The sequence below is a fragment of the Barbus barbus genome, assembly GCF_936440315.1.
Source record: "Barbus barbus genome assembly, chromosome: 15".
Taxonomy (NCBI): domain Eukaryota; kingdom Metazoa; phylum Chordata; class Actinopteri; order Cypriniformes; family Cyprinidae; genus Barbus; species Barbus barbus.
The window spans coordinates 6865584-6884871 of NC_136743.1; the positions used below are offsets into that span (position 1 = coordinate 6865584).

Consider the following 19288-nt stretch of genomic DNA (forward strand, 5'->3'; position numbering starts at 1 on the left):
ACTCTAGGTAAATTCCTGATGAGACTCAAGGAGCTTTTCCGAACACACACACACACACGGTTTAGCTGGAGGGGATGTTAGCAGTCGACTCACGGCAGGAGAGAATGAGAGCAGGACGGAGAGATTAAAGAGCTTACTCGCCACAATCTGTACACAGAGAGAGAAAGAAAGAGGGATGGAAGGATGAAAAGGAGGTGTGGAGGACACTTCAGACCTCTTTAACTTCATTGTGACCTTACTGTGAGGACGTTTGCATGAATATTTATGCCATCTTTGTCATTTCACGAATATGCGATGATAAACTAACATATTTCCTCTCTACTTGTGTACTCTAGCCCTTGCTCACAGTCAGTGTCCTGCCGGAGGGGCTCTCCCAGAATCCTCTCTGCTCTGACAACGGCCGCTTATGTAACAGAATGGACCCTATTTGGTGGCCAAACTACTATTCCAGTTGATTGGTTGAGTCAGGTTGGCCCCTGTGCAGCTAAAAGAGGCTTATTTTACCTGAAGCGTTCACAGGTAGATGACAAATAACTTTTTTTCCCAAAATTATGACTTAGATAATACATAAAAATAAACAATAATAAAAAAAAAAAAAAAAAAAAAAAAATTATATATATATATATATATATATATATATATATATATATATATATATATATATATATATATATATATATATATATATATATATAAATAAATGATAACATTATACAAATATAATACAATTATACATAGATCAAAACAAGTTTATAGTTATATAAATCACATTATTAGTTCATCCTAAAATCTAAATAATAGCATTGGAAATGAAACTATGAATGAAACACTGATAGATAAATAATATATATAAATATCAAATTACATTAAATCAAATGTATACAATTTATATATATGTGTGTATGACAGACAGACAAAAACATAGAATATAAAAATATATAATAAAAACAAACCACATTTCAGCATTTTTTTTTGCAGTTCACTTTAATTGCAATAAGATGTTAAAATAATCTTTAAAAATATAAATATTTCATTTAGCTTCTCAATTAATATGAGCTTTAAAAACTCCTTGTATGGCTCAAGTTAATCTTTCAGTATAAACCTATAGGATTTTCCACCTATTTATTATTAAACCAACACTATAACAACGTAATTTGTTGAAATAACTTAAGTCAAACTTTATGACAAGAAAACACTTCAGTTGAAGCAATGCATTGTTATTCTAATGCTGAATTTTAAGTTGTGATAACTAAACGCAGCAATTGTTTTTTTCAGTTAAACAAATCTTTTGCCTCCTTTTCCTTCACATCTGCAACAAATGGTATGCTACAAAGTATAATACTTATGGTTATTTTTGAAAATGACATGTCAATTACCAAGAACTATAACAGGAGACATTTGCTATAACATATGCAGAAGAATACTATATCAAGTACAGAAGATTTGCACTGATATTTGAACATAACAGATTTCTCTTGTAGTGAGCGAGAGAGAGAGAGAGAGAGAGAGAGAGAGAGACACACAGAGAGAGAGAGAGAGAGAGCAGCTGGTCTGTGTGTCACTTAGTACAGCATCTCTCTTGACCAGATATGATGTAATGCTTTATACACACACGCGATCCCTAATGAACAACTTAATCTTATGCTTAATGCTTTCTCCTGGCTCAGAATTCATAAACCACATCCACAAAGCCTTTTCTCATTCTTTCTTTTAGTGTGTCTAACACAAATAAGACCGCTGAAGATAGTCAAATAATAAGAGACAACAAGAAAGAGAAAAAACTATGATACCGAGGGCTATTTCAGCTGACCTTGAAAAGAGTTTTGAATCAATCCATCCAAGTATGAATCTAGTGCACACAGAGCGATAACGATGAGTCTAACATTCAGTCTTTGACTTTTACACATGAGATCATGATTCTGCATTGACCTTGTAACCTTACAACAAAAGTTAAGTGACCCCTCCACGCAGCCAACAGGCCATCAGCCTATATTAGTGTTGTGCCAAATTGAGCCAAATTGTAAAGATTTCTTTAAGAGAAGCGACATATTTACTGTTTTAAGGTTTAAACTTCGAATTTTTTCCACAATCAACTTTTTTTTTTTTTTCATAGTAAAGTTTACAGTGCAAAATGCTCAAATTTCTCACCTTGTCAAATAAAATGTTCAGCTTTAAATGTTCAAACATTTACCCTTTGGCCTATTTTAATGCTAAAATCTCAACTTTGTTGGCTTGTTTGCAGTTTTAGTGCTCTTTGTAACATGCATACTGCTAAATTTTTAAAACAACAGTACAGTTTTAAGTTGGTAAGAAGTGTATAGTTTACAATAAATTTCACAATTTTATTGCAAAAACTCCTTTGCTCCTTCAATAGTTTATTGTACATTTTTAATGTTTCCATTGTCAAATTTAAGCATTAATGTTCAAATACAAACAATTTGCTGGTTTAAAGTTTTCGATTTTAGAGCTAAAACTTCAACACTGCTGTCCTATTCACACTTTTAGTGTCCTTTCTATCTAATTTACTGCAAAGTACAGTTTTAGTAAAGTCTCTATTTCAGCTGAGGGACTACAGATGGAAGAACAGGACAACATTTTCCTTGATATCTTTAATCATGATCTTAAATCAGTCTCTGGCATACTTCCATGCAAAAGGATTTGATTTAGTTAATCTTTTTCCAAGTTATCTGTGAGAGAGAGATAGAGACTTTATTTGCTCCTATTGCTATTTTACGTAATTTTGGCAACACACATGTACTGTTATTGTTATGCAAATAAATCCCACTAAACTGAAATAGAGAGAGATCAGTCGATGGACACAGATTACCGCAATACTTTTCATTTGTGTTCATTAGTAAAAGTAAAAATTCCTCTGGTAATTCCCTAATTAGTGGGTGTGTTTGCACCCTACGCAGAGCCAGTGTGGGGTCAGAGCTGCCAAACGCCTTCCTGATCCACAAATATCAAAATAACAAAACAAACCTGAGCTAAAGGTGAGCAGAGGACGACGTGATAGAGCAACAGACCGCTCAAACTTACTCCGACGTGCGCTGAGAGCAAGAGAAGCTTCTAGAGTTGATTATCCTGTTGCATATATGTAGAAGAATTGCGGAGGATTTGGAAATGAAAAGTACATCTCTGTCCATCTGTTGGATTTCAAAGCAATGTCAAAGGAGACAGGGTATAAGACGAGATACCTGCGTGTGGGTGAGAGGGGGAAGGAGGGTGGTTTTTTTTCTGTGTCTCTGTTTGTCTTTTTGAAAAGGGCAGAGGACTCTGGCAGCCTCTGAACTCCCACAGGAAAGAAACTCTACAGAGCTACTTTTTATTCTGAACTCAACAGACATCAAATCTAGCACAAGAACACTGTCTAAGACGCCACACACTGTACACCCACAAGAGATAAAGCCCAAACTCTATAAAGTTTCACTGCAACAATTTATTAGAAGATATGTCTGTAGTCTAAACCCCAAATCCTCTGCAAAGACGGTGAAAATCTGCCTTGCCGAATAACCAAAATAAATAATTCAGAAAAATCAGACCCATGATGAACTTTTGTATATTTATCTAGCAGAACCCACCTGGACCTCAAAGGACAAGAGTGTGTAACACAGAGTCAAAAAGCTGATAGCTTACATAATAAAACTTAATAAACAGTTGTTAACAAAAAAAACTTATTATATAAATATTGTAAATAAAACAGTACTGCAATGTGGTATAACAACACAGAAATTTGAAGATAATACTGTTCTGTTCATAAGTTTACATACCCCTTGAAGATTATGCAAGGGGGTTAAATAACAAAATAAGACTCATTTTTAAACTGCATGTTATGGTTTCATTTAGTACTGTCCCGAATAAGCTGTTTCACATAACAGATGTTTAGTACAAGACAAAATAATAACTACATTCACACAAATTCACGTTTTATTTATTTATTTATTTTGGAATATCACTTAAATTATTTTATTTTTTTTAAGAGTTTTCATGTTGTTCATAAGTTCCTTGTTTGTCCAAAGCAGTTAAACTGCCTACTATTCTTCCGAAAAATCCTCCATGTCCTTCAAAGTCTTCGGTTTTCTAGCATCTTTGAACCCTTTTAAGAGTGACTATATCATTCTGAGATCCATCTTTTTACACTGAGGACAACTGAGGGACTCGTACACAATTACAAAAGCTGTAAAAACTCACTGACGCATAAGAACGAAATAATATATTAAGGGGGGTGTAAACTTTATGAATTGGATGATCAAGGTAAAATGTGCTTATTTTGTCTTCTGGAAAACATCGAAATACCGTGTGTAGCTTCTGAAGGCCATACTGCAAGTACAAAATATCATCTTTAAATATTTACACATCCTGTTAAAAAAAATAAAAAGGGAATTTTTATGATCCTCTTGTTAAAATTATTAACATCTACCATATTCTGCAAGGGTATGTAAACTTATGAGCAGAACTGTATATATACACAAATTGACACATTTTGATTAAGAAGAATCCATTTTAGGATCTCTAATCAAAAAACGGATAGAAAACGCCATCCCTCTTGTGTGCAAAAGGGGTTCAGTTTTTAATTTGGCACCAGCAGCCTGCATGAGTCACACAGTGGTTGGGAGTTAGTCCAGCTGTTTGGAATTTTTAAGATTCCTCTCTGGTTCTATTCAAATCCAGTTCCTTTTTTAGGACTGAAAAGTCAAATGACCCCTGATATCTCAGCAGAATGACTCCGCAGCGTCTATTTGAGATGACTCATGAATATCCAACATTTTAATTCAACCACAAACGGTAAACACATTTCACACAGCAGGATGGATCCATTACCTGAGGGAGGTCAAAGAGACATCCATGAAGCAGACAGTGCTTTAAAAAGTTAGTTAAAAAGTTAGTTGGATCTTGTACTAAAATTAATTATCTTCATTAACAATACTGTTCTGGGCTATATTAATTTACACCAATGCCCTGTGATTTGCTATGTTCAAGTCCTCCAGTGAAGTTTACATTTGCAAGTTAAGAAGTTGTCATTTCAACGTTAAGTGTGTTTAAATCACCTTGGACAAAGCAAAATGGCAATGTGCCTTTTATAATATATACGAAAAGACATATCCTCACAATAAAAATTAGAACTCCTGAAAAAAAAAAAAAAAAAAAAAAAAAAAACAGCACAATGCTTCGACCAGTCAGATCTTCTTCAGTGAAGTATTGTACTTTTTTGGTAAATAAATTTCTGAAGCTGTAATTTCAGTGCGCGGACATTTATCTTTTTCATTGATATGCTACAGTAAAAACCTGTTAAATGGTTAAGTTCCCCTATACAGTGAAAAACTGTATTGGAGAGTACATGTAATTTTAAGGTAGTATACCGTTTTTTGAAGTGGAAAAAGAACAAAATTTACATTGGATAACCGTAAATTGACATTCCCAGAATTCCCTGCGTTACATTTCAACTTTGACGTTTTTGTTGTTGTTGAAATAACTATTCTATCAGTTGTGTACATTAGAGTTGTATGTTACATCCAGGGCCTTTTTGCCACACCTTCGAATGGGCAGTGACGTGACAATTTACCAGCTAAAAACTTCTTTTTTTTTACCGACCGTGTAACTCTTTTTGCAAAAACAGGCAGTTATTACTACTACAATGACTGAACAATATATTTACAATGTTTTTAATTTGTCCTTAACTTTACTTACAATAAAAAAAACAAAGATTTATTGATTTATCTTTTTTTTTGTCCCCAAATATTGTTGAGATTCTTGTCCTTTTTGCAGGCCATCGTGTTACGCCTGTTTCACACATACTCCGTTTGCAGTGCAGATTTTTTTCCACATCCATGTTAACAGATTAGAGCAAGGCTATTCAGTTAGCTTCATTTGAGGGTCAGATTATCTAACTGAACATTTGAAGGGGGCCAAGGGGGTGGGGGCCATCCTGATCTCTTTCTGGGAGGGGGATCTACAAAATTAGAAATTAAATTGAAATCTAAAATCTATAAAAGGTTAACATTAGTGCTGTCTGTCAATTGATTAAAAAAAGTACTCACACATTCTTCTGTCTTTAATCATGATTAATCGCATATTTATATTGTCATCATTTTACATTAAATCTCCAAATGAATGTAGAAACAACAAAGATAGTACATTTTAAATGTTTTTAAATGACATCTTTTTATTAAGTAGCCTATTACAAAGCATTGATGCCAATACACTGCTAAAGGTGTCTCTATTAAATGCATTTTCCTTACATTTTTCCTATTATAGCCATTCAACATTACAGTATAATTGAAAGCCATTATTTTTCACATTTAATAGGCTCTGAAATATTAAGTGATTTTAAAACAATCTTCACATAAACTATAAATTGTACATGCATAAACTATAGATTAATTTTTATTCAAGCTATAAAAGTTAATCAGCGACTAGAACGGTCCAGTGATTTCTCTTTTTCTTTTGTTCTTTGATTTACATCAATGACAGACTTTAGCAGGTTTCTTACATCAGTCATGTAAAGTCGTGACGTATTGTCAAGTATGGTGACCCATACTCGAAATTGGTGCTCTGCGTTTAACCCATCCAAGTGCACACACAGAGCAGTGAGTAGTGAACAAATGCACACACACACACACACACACACACACCCACACACACACACACACACACACACCCACACACACCCGGAGCAGTGGGCAGCCATGCTGCGGCGCCCGGGGAGCAATTGGGGGTTCGGTGCCTTGCTCAAGGGCACCTCAGTCGTGGTATTGAGGGTGGAGAGAGCGCTGGACATTCACTCCCCCCACCTACAATCCCTGCCGGCCGGGGACTCGAACCCGCAACCTTTGGATTACGAGTCCGACTCTCTAACCATTAGGCCACGACTTCCCGAGTCGTAAGAAAAGCATTTGATTCCGAATCTCGCTAATAAAGTAACGACCACTGTTTTAGACTTCATTAAAATGTAATAACGTTTTTAAGTGTTAGTACAGATAGATCTGGCAACGGTATGAATCTGCTGGAGAGGTTGCAGTGGGGGAAGAGGGGCAGAGGAACCAAACTTGCTTAGGAACAGATCACTCCATGCCTGATCCACTCAGGACAGACAAAGCTCTGCGTGTGAGCACACAGACACATTCGCATGCAGATGAAAGCATGCCATGCCCACACATCGCTCCCTACACACGTTTGTGTGTGTGTGTGTGTGTATGTAAAGTATGTCTTATTAGGGAAGGCAGCTGCTGCTTTGCTAATTAACTGTATTGTTAAAGGATAGAAAGGCTATCACATACAGCCATTAAAAAAGAAAAACAAATAAAAGGGGAGAAATAAAGAAAGCGAGAGTGACAGACTTGTGGATGCATTAGAAGGTGACAGTAAAGTTGTTGGCGGACAGAGGTGCATGCTGAACAAGATTACATAACGGCAGCAGGGGTCCTCCTCCTCTCTCTCGTTGTCATTAAAATCGGATTACATGTGCAGAGAACAAACGCTTTAAGACCACTGCAGCGGATTGAGGAGAAGACAGATAGATGGATCAGTAAGCGGTAAGACAAGCAGACAGGAAAAAAGATACAAATAAATAGACTGAAAGATGAAAAGATAGATGAACTGTTGAATAGACAGACATGCAGATGACAATCAGATGATAAATCAAGAATCGGAAAGTAGACATTAAAAAATTATAAAAAGCCTTTTCAGAGGATGCCAACGCTCAGACAACATACAGAATTACCAAATTTTGCCATAAGTTAAGTATATTGTGTTTCTGCAATTTATAAATATATTGTGGAAATTTAATTTCCTGTAGAGCTGCTTTGCAACGATTTGTATCGTAAAAAGCGCTATACAAATAAACTTGAACTTTTCTGTCCGATAATAAGGTTTATACAGATAGAATGACAAACAGATAAAATGAATGACCCATAGATAGAATGACCGACAGACAGACAAATAGACATGCATAGACAGACAGATAGATAGAACGACAGACAGACAGACAGAATGATAGAAGGATAGACAGATACAGTTGTGTTCAAAATAATAGCAGTCCAACATCACTAAACAGATCAATCACTGTTTTTGGTAGAAATTATATTTCTGCATGGCAAATATTTTACTAGTAGGTGTAGTAGAGTAATAGGAAACCAACAGACCCAACAGTCATGACATGCATGCTGTTGATTCTGCGTAATTGAATCATTAATTGAAAAGGGTGTGTTCAAAATAACAGCAGCGTGGAGTTTAATTAGAGAGGTAAATCATTCTGTTGAAAAACTGGTGTCAAACAAGTGGCCCTTATTTAAGGACGAAGGCAGCAAATGTTGTACTGTGCATTTCTCTCTGAAAATCTGAGTAAAATGGGTCGTTCCAGAAATTGTTCAGGAGAACAGCGTACTTTGATTAAAACGTTGATTAGAGAGGGGAAAAACAAAGTGCAGAAAATGATAGGCTGCTCAGCTAAAATGATATCAAATGTTTTAAAATGGCAACCAAAACCAGAAAGATGTGGAAGAAAACGGAAAACTACCATTCGAACGGATCGAAAAATAGCCAAAATGGCAAAGACTCAGCCAATGATCAGCTCCAGGGTGACCAAAAAGTCTAAAGTTACCTGTGAGTACTGTAACAATTAGAAGACGCCTATGTGAAGCCAAGCTGTCAGTGAGAAGCCCCCGCAAAGTCCCATTGTTGAAAAAACGACATGTGCTGAGGCGGTTACAATTTGCCAAAGAACACATTGACTGGCCTAAAGAGAAATGGCACAATATTTTGTGGACTGATGAAAGCAAGATTGTTCTTTTTGGGTCAGTTTGTGAGACGACCCCCAAACACTGAATTCAAGCCAGAGTACACTGTGAAGACAGTGAAGCATGGTGGCGCAAGCATCATGATATGGGGATGTTTCTCATTCTATGGTGTTGGGCCTATTTATCGCATTCTAGGGATCATGGATCAGTTTGAGTACATTAAAATACTTGAAGTAATGTTGCCTTATGCCGAAGAGGAAATGCCCTTGAAATGGGTGTTTCAACAAGACAACGACCCCAAACACACCAGTAAACGAGCAACATCTTCATTCCAGACCAACAAGATTAACATTATGGAGTGGCCAGCCCAATCTCCAGACCTTAATCCAATAGAAAACTTGTGGGGTGACATCAAAAATGCTGTTTCTGAGGCAAAACCAAGAAACAGTGTGGAGGACATGGAGTGATTTAACCAGTTAGAAATGCATAATTTTTTGACATTTTAAACACAACACATTGAATACTGATATGTAAAATTATTTTAAAAATGAAAAGACTTTAAATGTGATATTAAAACCACCAGTAGATGGTAGAAAGTCACTGTTAATAAGTGAGTCATTGCGACTTAACCAAATCATTTAACAGTCAATGTTTAGAATTATTTTTTGTCGGCGAAATGGAGCAAAAACAGGCAATATGGTTTCTAAAACGTAAGTCTCTTAATATTAACTTATTGTTTATTGAACTGTTGTATAAAATCAATATCACATTTGTAATCATGCTTATTTTTGAAGAAAAAACAGCATGAAACGTAAATACATACATTTTCTGCCCCCATATCTTGAATTTTGCGATCATTCTTAATGCATTTTAATAGATTGAATCATGCTGTGAAAGAACACACTCTAAATGCGCACGCGCACTGTTTCACCCACTTCATCATCACATAGGCTATAATGCAGGGATGTCCAAACTCTGTCCTGGAGGGCCGGTGTCCTGCAGAGTTTAGCTCCAACTTGCCTCAACACACCTGCATGGAAGCTTCTAGTATGCCTAATAAGAGCTTGATTAGCTGCTTCAGGTGTGTTTAATTAGGGTTGGAGCTAAACTCTGCAGGACACCGGCCCTCAAAGACCGAGTTTGGACACCCCTGCTATAATGTAAGCGTGCACTCCATTGGTGTTTTGTTTGGTTTTTGCAAAATGCTCAATATTGTCAAATTGCACATTGTTAAAACAACAATTACGATATCGCAGACGATATATATTGCACACCCGATTAAATAATAAACAATTAAAGAGTGTTTTAATGAGATATATCCATTTATAAGCATAAACAAAGCCTTTGTATTAGAATTGCTGTAGACTTCTATTAAAAAAATTCTAGTGATCCTACTTAGCAAAAAGGTGCAAGAGGAATTTTCGTCTCAAAAATCACACACTGCTAATACGCTAAACAGGCACAAGAGTCAGTCGTGACAGAAACACGAGGTTTCTCACACCCCTTCACATCTAGATTAACACAGTGAAGTGTGAGATGGGACACATAACACTAATTCCCACACACACCAGTTCTGCTGCTGTCGAGAGATTGTCTTGTCTGTTAGTCAGAGGCGAGAGCTGTCAGGAGGACAGAAGACGCCTGAGTCGATAGACACAACCTACTTCCTGTGGACGAACTCCATCTGGTTAAGTGGTTTTAAATGCTTGAAGTTTAAAGGATTTAAGTCTCTTTAAGATTGCTTGCTAGGGCGTCCTTCATTTGTAATGATGTCCTGGGTGGTTGTGATCTGGCTGGTTGCTAGGGAGTTGCTATGCAGTTTCTAGGGTGTTCTGGAATCAAGTCATCGATTAATGTCATATTTAGACTAATAAAATAAATACATTTACATTAGATTAAGTTATTTAGCAGACACTTTTATCCAAAGCAACTTACAAATAAGGACAATAGAAGCAATCAAAACCAACAAAAGAGCAACAATATAAGAGCGCTATGACAAGTCTCGGTTAGCCTATAACGCAGTACACATTAATAGTTTTATTCAGCAAATATGCATTAAATTGAATTTACTGTATAATGCAGAATGCCACGTAATTTGCTCAATTTTGGATGGACACATCAAATGTCAGTACACTAAAATCAAAAGGCAATATGGACTAGTGTCTGAGAATATTAAGCCACAAAAATACCATTTAATTATGAATCCTGCATGTTCTGCTTGTCTGTGTGCGAATAAATGGCGCAGACGCAGTTTCATTTACTACACATAGTGAAGGGTGCGTGATGCTCGTGATGTTTTCAGCACTAAATGAGGATATAAATACATTAACATCTTTAGAACTGTCACTGTGCATTTTACTGTTTCTATTGAGAAAAACTATTGTCATATATACAAACAGAAACTTAAAAGGTCTTTACAGCACCCCATCAAAATAAATGTTCAGTTTAACTTGTAGAAACTGTGACAGAAATATATTGCTTAATGCAATGATAGTACTACTACTAATAAAATAAATATTAACATTATTTAAAGAATATTTACCAGGAAAAAAATATTTACCAGATTTATTTAGAGATGCTTTTGATTATTAATTTCATAAAACTATTAAAATGGAATGCAGAAAATTCAGGGGGGGGCTGAATTTATTTTTGGAAAAAAAAAAATCATTAGGCCTTAATGTAATTTAGAAGGAAATTTAAAACAATCTGTCTGGAAAGTGGAAGGCACGTCACATCATGTGCTGATCAGGGACATCCAGTGTAGCCAGCATTGCAGTTTTGATGATTATACTGGGAACAATCAGTCCACATCAGTCTAGACAGACTAATATGCCGTTGTTTTGAAAACTTCGACAACATCATCCTGCCCTTTGACCACTGATGTTTAGTGGTTGTTGGTTTGACAACAGCAGCGGTGGAAAACATATGGAATGGCCAGACTGGGAACTGGCCCGGCACAGGTGGAAAAGGAATATCAGAGATGGGAAACTTCTCTGGTTGCCATAGTTACGGCTCACAATGCACCACTCAGTCTAGCACAATGAAGTGGAAGCAAAATCAAAACTGACCCAAGATCAGAATCCCCCCTTCTGAAGCCACTATAAAGTTTGCACCAATGACTTAACTTCTCTGAGCAGACAGTTTATGAAAATCCAGCAAACAGATCCAGAGATGCCTGGGAAGGACTAATGCCTGACTCATAGGTTGAGGTGAGCGCTGTGTGATTATGTGCTGGACAAATTAAAGGTTTCAGAAGATCAACGACGCACAAACTCTGTATGTGCGAGCTAATACAAATTAACCCAAGAGAGAAAATGTGTGTGTAGTCGGATCAGATCCATTTGGGAATTGAACATGAGTGCATATGTGTGTGTGGTTATCAGGTACAGGGTTTAACTCAAACCCTTTCATAAATTGCACATACACAAACAGTTCTTTCATGTGCATCCACTGCCCCATTTATCGGAGGAGAGCCCATCTATCATCCGAGCTCCGTTGCCTGGGTAACCCCGTTAATATTCCAGACACGAGTCAGAAAGAAAGAGAATAAGAGGAATTCTCCCTGATCTGCAAACAAATAAGCAACGCAGTTTGAGCGCCAACACACAAAGCCAGATTTTCTACAAAGTCATAATGCATATCTGAATTCTACATGACTATGCTTATGCATACTACTGTATACATACAAAATACATGAATATAATCAACACCACACAGGGTCAAATCCGCAAAAACATACAGCACATATACATTTATGTATTCAAAATCAATGACAAAAAATACAGTAATACCATTTTTTTATGCGTATACTGAATATGCAAAAATATTAAGCAGAACAATGGTTTTCAAAATTGATAATAATAATAAATGTTTCTTTCTGAGTAGCATATGAGCATGTAATACTACAAAAATTGCCATCAGGAATAAATTACATTTTAAAATGTACCACAAACTTTTGAATGGTAGTGTATAAAAACACATATGCACATTTTTACATGACAAAACATAGTGAAACACACTGCATAAAAGACATTAAATTCATAAACATACAAAACATACTAATATAACCCAAAAAAACAAGGTCCAACAAACAAAATATGCAGGAATGTGTAGCACACACCAGTTTTACTACACAGAATGACAGAAAGCATATTTTTAAAAAGTCATCATGAAAACAACAAAACACTATATTCTTGTTTATAATGTAGATACAACGAAAATCATTTAACAGTCAAAAATATTCTCTATGCTTAATTAACTGTACAAATGCTAAATATATAACAAAAAACAAGGTCCAACACAAAAAAGCTGTATTTTTTACACAATAATACAGTAGCACACACAGTAGCAGTTTTTTCTAAGATCACACACACACAAATATAGTAAATTTCACTATATTGTTATGTGAATATAGCATGCATACGAAATACATTCATAAAACCAAAGACAGACAGATTTTCCCACTCGAGCACAACACTGGCTGAGTACACACAACTCGTTCGCATGCAACCCAATTCTTCATTCAACTTTCATTCATAAACTGTAGAGGTTGTGATGGGAAGGGGGAGGGGGGTAACCCCCACATGACTGCAGTACCTTCCAGCAGCATTGCCTCCTCTCAGCCAATCAGAAGGCAGGGGGAGAGGAAGGAAGAACAAAACAGGAGAAGGAGATACCACATAACAGCCTTCCCTTCCCCACCGTTCATTCATCCGCTCCATTCATCCTTTCACTGATTCATTCATTCATTCACTTTAACACAGCTGCAGCAGATCTGGACCACAGGGCTCGCTCGAATCACACGTAACAGGTTCAGAACGTGTTGCGTGTCTCTGGGGGTAATGAATGCCGAGAGTGAGAGAAAAAGAGACGATGCTCGCCGTGTGAAGCGAGAGCTGACTCACACTCATTCTGACCGATAGTGACTCATGAGTTCTCTATTCAAGATGGTTCATTCAAAACTCAATTGCCTCAAACTCTTCAGGACTTCACTGAAGACGAAATGCGATTCTTCTCACACACAACAAAGAGCACTTGAATGCTTTTCTCTTTCTTTGTTAGCTTGTTCACTGCAGTGGGGTACAGCAGTGTAGCCAATAGCAACCGAGAGAGATTGTGAATGGGGGGACCCTGTTGATGGTACGCTAGTATGACTTCAATGACCACCCTCTCGCCTCTCTCCTCTATCTTTGCTCTTTCCATTCTGTCAGCAATGACTCAAATGAATGCAAGTTTGCCCACTGACTGAATGGAAAAAAACACTTGAGAAGACATGCTAGAAATACACACTTAGACACATGGATATACAACATTAAAGGAATGCTCTGTGTTTATCATCAACAAGCTATCAAATTCCACGGAAAATGGTTTTGATTCATTCTTAAAAACAGATCATCAACTTCAAGGGCCTAACAGTTTTGAAGTGGTATTTCATCCAAAAATTAATCTTCTGTCATCTACTCACCCTCATGTCGTTTCAAACTTTCTTTCATTCTACTGCAGAACAGAAAAGAGTTTTTTGTTCTGCGTTGGGAAATATGGTTTTACAACAACATGAGGCCGAGTAAATAATGATGTTTCCACTTGTATCCCTTTAAACTGCGGGATGAGTCAATATTTTCTGCATGCTATAGGTAGAAATTATTGGGTAACGATGGTAAATTTGTCTTGCAAACTTTGTGAAAACTAATTCTCACAGCAATTATTTGATAATCCCTTAAAGGGGTCATCGCATGCCCATTTTCCACTAGTTGATATGATTCTTTAGGGTCTTAATGAAAAGTCTATAAGTCTATACTTTGTTTAAAATTTCTCAATGGTAGTGTAAAAAACATTTTTTACCATGTCAAAATCAGCTGTTTTTAGCATGCCGTTCTAGTACATGTTGCTTTAAATGCTAATGAGCTCTGCTGACCCCGCTCCTCTCTTCCGTGGGGTGAGGAGCAGTACTGTTTACTTTAGCCGCGAAACATGCTAACTAGCACATATTAGGAAAGGCGATTTGCAAAGATATATATATATATAAAAAAAAAAAAAACCTTATACTCCTGTAGATGAAGCTGGATCACGAATGATTCGCTCAAACATAGATGCATTTAGGCAGATTGGGGATCAGCGCATTCACTTCAAAGCAAAAGTAACGTTAATCCTCTGCGTCTTCAGCGGCTCAGATGTCGGGAGTAAATGACGACCGCTATGTTCATTATTACATCCAACAACAAAACGCCTCGTAATTGGAGACATCTTGTCTTCCCCTGCAGTCGACAATGGCGGACAGCTCACAGCTCACTCAGGACGGGTCTAAGGTAAGACGGCCTTGTCAATCAACTATCGTGGGAGTGGTCTGTGCAGAACTACGTCATTCTGACAGGAATCTCAGAACAGCCTGATTTGAGAAAAGTTATTTTTAATAATTAAAAAAAAAAAACACTGGGTGTATTTTTATCATTATAGAGTGGATGTGTACACACATTTATGTTCAAACAACTAGTAAAGTGAATTTTGCATCCGATGACCGCTTTAAAAATTTCACATTGAATATCCTGTTTGACTTGAAAATACACTATTGTTCAAAAAATTGGGGTCAGTAATATTTGAATACTTTATTTTTTAGTTTATCACATTTATAAGGTTACAAAAGATTTCAATTACAAGTAAAAGTTTTTCTTTTGAACTTCATATTCATCACTGAATCCTGTAAAACCGAATGCAGGAAAGAATGCATGATTTTTTCCACAAAAATATTAAGCAGCACAACTGTTTTCAATATTACAATAACAAGAATTGGTTATTGAGCTCCAAATCAGTATATTAGAATGATTTCTACAGAATTGTGTGACACTAAAGACTGGAGTAATGATGCTGAAAATTCAGCTATGCATCACAGGAATAAATTACTTTCTCAAAATGCTATTTTAAATTGCAATCATATTTTTCAATACTGTTTTTTTTTTATCAAACTAATGCAAAAATGTTTCAAAAACAATTGAAACACTTACTGACCCCAAACTTTTTGACTAGCGTGTCACATTACTGAACTACAATGGCAATCAGAATTCCATAATCGCATTAAAATACAGAAGTGTCCTTGCATACAGTTTAGTTCTCCAAAAACAGCCATAATTTAGTTTTATGACCAATTCCACCCCCTTACTAACCATAGAACTAACATTTTTGATACTGTATTGTACTTATATGTACTGACCACTATATGTAAATGAACTGTTATGCACAAATAACCTCCATATGATAGCATAGTTTACGCATCGTTCATCAGGGCGAGCCAAATTGATGAACAGACATTGATATGCAAATATAGTTGTGGTTGTGCCATGATAACCATGGCCATTTTCCAAATGAGCAGTTTTTGCAGCTTTGTTTCAATTAATGGTCCATATTCTACATTTCACAAACAGGCATGATGGGATCCGAACTGGTTCTCCTTGTGACAGAATCTGCTAACGTTAACTGCAGGGATTCCACTTCTCATGCAAAAAACCGTTACACAACCACAGAAACTTGAGACACATGCAGCCTTAACAGTTCAGGAATCTGCTCTGAGCCACTGCATTATGGGTAAGGGAGGACACTTATGTTTTTGTGGCAGTATCCTTGAGCATGGAAAAATAAAGACGAAGACCGGGAAAGAGCATGATGGGGAGAGACATTTCATAACCAAAGAATCCATATAAAATATAATCCAATCCCAAACAATTCAGCAACAATTTAGTGGAAGAAAAACAAAAGCTGAATGTAGAACAAACATTTCATAAGCATATGATGAATATCTACAATATTCAATTCAGCAGCAATTCAGAGGTAAAAGGGTCATGACTGGAGCATTACATAAAGAAAATACATTTATTACTTGTCGCAAGTGAAGCACAAAAGGGTGTGTGTAGGAACTCCTCGCCCTGTTCCCCAGTTTAAGAAAGGTCACAGAGGACGGAGGACACATGACGTGGGTGCAGAAAGGGTGTCTGTGTGGGGAGAGAGAGCGAAAGAGAGAAACAGAGAAGGAGAAAAGAAGGGTGTTTCTCACTGAGATGAGATTGTTTTTATGTATTTTGCAAAATCCAACTATCCAGTACCCGCCCACATTGGACTAAATCACAACATCACAATTCCAAGGTAAAGCACTTGTCTTTAAACAATAGGCTCGGAATACTCTTCAGTGATCCCAGCTGCATGAAGTAAAGCTCAATATTGACGCACACCAGACCAATGTGCCTTTATTACGCTGCTTTAAGTGTGTGAATGGTGGCTGTTTGATTGGTAATTGGATTGAGATATAGCTAAACCTGTCCTTGGGGGACAGGAGCTCGTGTCATTGCATTGAATAACAGATCTAGAGCTCAGAGTGCATGTCAGAGGTCCACACTCATCTCCAATACAGCACCAGCAGAATACAATCCCTATTATGAGTGAACTGACCAATACTGCCCCCTTGAGTTTGAATATAACACTGCAGCTACAGTAAACCTAAAGATTATGTGTTACAGACCTGCAGAATGAATGCTCAACAAATAATTCAGCTCAATGTTTGTCCACTCTTTAAAATAACAAAGTTGGAACTTTGAATGTTGAAAGTGCACCAAGAAACCAAGGTTCTTCATCTAGGCCAGGAGTTCCCAAAGTCGTTCCTGGAGACAAAGGAGACATGCAAAATGTGCAGTGCTGGGGAGGCTCCAGGAACATGTTTGGGAACCCCTGGTAATCCACATGACAGAAGATCATGCATGAGGTTCTCCGTAAGAATTGTTCTTCATATTTTGTAGGTTTCTCTGGAAAAACCTGGGCTTACATGCTTTTACAAAACCTCTGACTAAAACACCTCTAGCAATAATATTACTTTCTCCAGTGGAAAAACTCTAGTCTGAATCAGGAGAGAAATATGCACGGATCATGCACTATTTGCAAATCCAAAACAGATTTAAACAAATGTCAGATGAGACCAGGTGGACTTCTTCACTGGAGGTGGCGTTATTATCAATGGTTTAAAGAAAGGGTTCAAACAATGGATTTGTTTCTTACAAACAATCTAAATAAATTGCTTAAGTTTGCCAATTCAAGAGGTTGCGTTACATTTCCGGGGCAAACGACTGGAGTGCTTCCCCCATGTTTTATTTTCTTTTGTTTGTCCACTTTAGTTAGCCTGTTACTCCCACTCCCAACCTTAGACTGGGGAACGGGAATATAACAAATGGGGGCTCATCCGGGATTTGAACACGGGTCACAATGTGAAGTCCTGTGATTTCTGTGATGTTTTTATCAGCTGTTTGAACTCTTTCTGACGGCACCCATTCAGTGCTATTCATTGTAATGCTAAAAACTCATCTACATCTTAGGCAGGGGTGTCAAACTCAGTTCCTGGAGGGCCACAGCCCTGCATAGTTTAGCTCCAAACCTGCTCCAACACGCATACCATGTAGTTTTCAAATAAGCCTTAATGACTTGATTAGCTGGATCAGGTGTGCTTAATTAGAGTTGCATCTAAACTGTGCAGGACTGTGGCCCTCCAGGAATTGAGTTTGACACCCCTGCTTTGAGGCAGATCAAAATTTCACAAAGAATAGTGCAGTAGCGCCCCCTGCTGACCATACGTAATATACACAAAACAACTATATACGATTACTCATATTGCACATTTCAAACAGGTTTTGTGTTGTAAGTGTCTAACTTACCTAGCATCAGAATGTTTTCTTCCGTTCCCACGTGCTGTTTGAGCAGATGGTCAAATTTAGTGAAGTCCCCGAACCACTCAAAGCTCTCCTCCGTCCGGTACCGTTCATTCCAGTAATCCACATCCTTATATCTGGCATTAGAGTCCGGCAAATATTCCATCCTACTTTAAAACATGAACGAAAGCCCTGCGTGTTAGCTTGCAATTAAAATATGCATTACTGTCTTAACATCACTTGTTGTGATGGTTTGTATCACACTGACAAGCCCAACTGTGTCTGGGTCTGATCTGTAAATACTTTGCATAATGTTGATTGATTACATGAAACACTAATTTGGTTAAATACGCGTAAAGTATAAAATAAAAATCGGTACCTAGAGGCTCTTACCAAGTCAATTTCTTATCAGTTTTACTGTGAATTACAACATGTGCATCTTAAACACCGAATAAGAATAAAGGAAACTATACAAATGGGTATTTTAAAACAGATCTGTCTGGGTCTAACAAGACAACCCACGTGTTTTTTTTCATGCTTTCTAACCTCGTGCTCATCATGACGCCAAGAGTGGAAATTTAATGCAGTGATGTCAAAATAAAAGTCTAACAAAACGCAAGAGGTTGTTTACTTGACATTGGGAAATTAACCACACTGTATTGTTTGATTACGGAAAAGTGGATACTTTAAAGTATATTTCATAGACATATTGATCATAATATTGATTCTCATCAAACGATTATTGTTACTATGATCATGGTTACTTGCCCAGGTTCACTACATCATCCTTTGGTTTCCTGTCTATTGAGACTATTATCTTCTTTACTGAATAATTAATCTGCTCCATTCGCAGCTTGTAACTGTTTGGTTTTCAGC

At 36.9% G+C, this 19288-nt stretch overlaps 1 protein-coding gene across 2 annotated transcripts in view; it reads right to left on the reverse strand.

The window, feature by feature from the left end:
• Nucleotides 1–18978, reverse strand: part of ece2a (endothelin converting enzyme 2a) — a 73584-nt gene extending 54606 nt beyond the window's left edge. The window contains exons 1-2 of one of the 2 annotated variants that reach the window (XM_079435902.1): nt 18959–18978; nt 18419–18582 (exon numbers count right to left, since the gene is read on the reverse strand). In XM_079435902.1, the coding sequence (XP_079292028.1) occupies nt 18419–18582; nt 18959–18972 (178 nt within the window). In that variant the 5' untranslated portion in view covers nt 18973–18978. Of the gene's footprint in view, nt 1–18418; nt 18676–18903 lie in introns of both variants that reach the window. The other variant, XM_079435903.1, reaches the window with a different exon arrangement.
• Nucleotides 18979–19288: the final 310 nt, after the last annotated feature.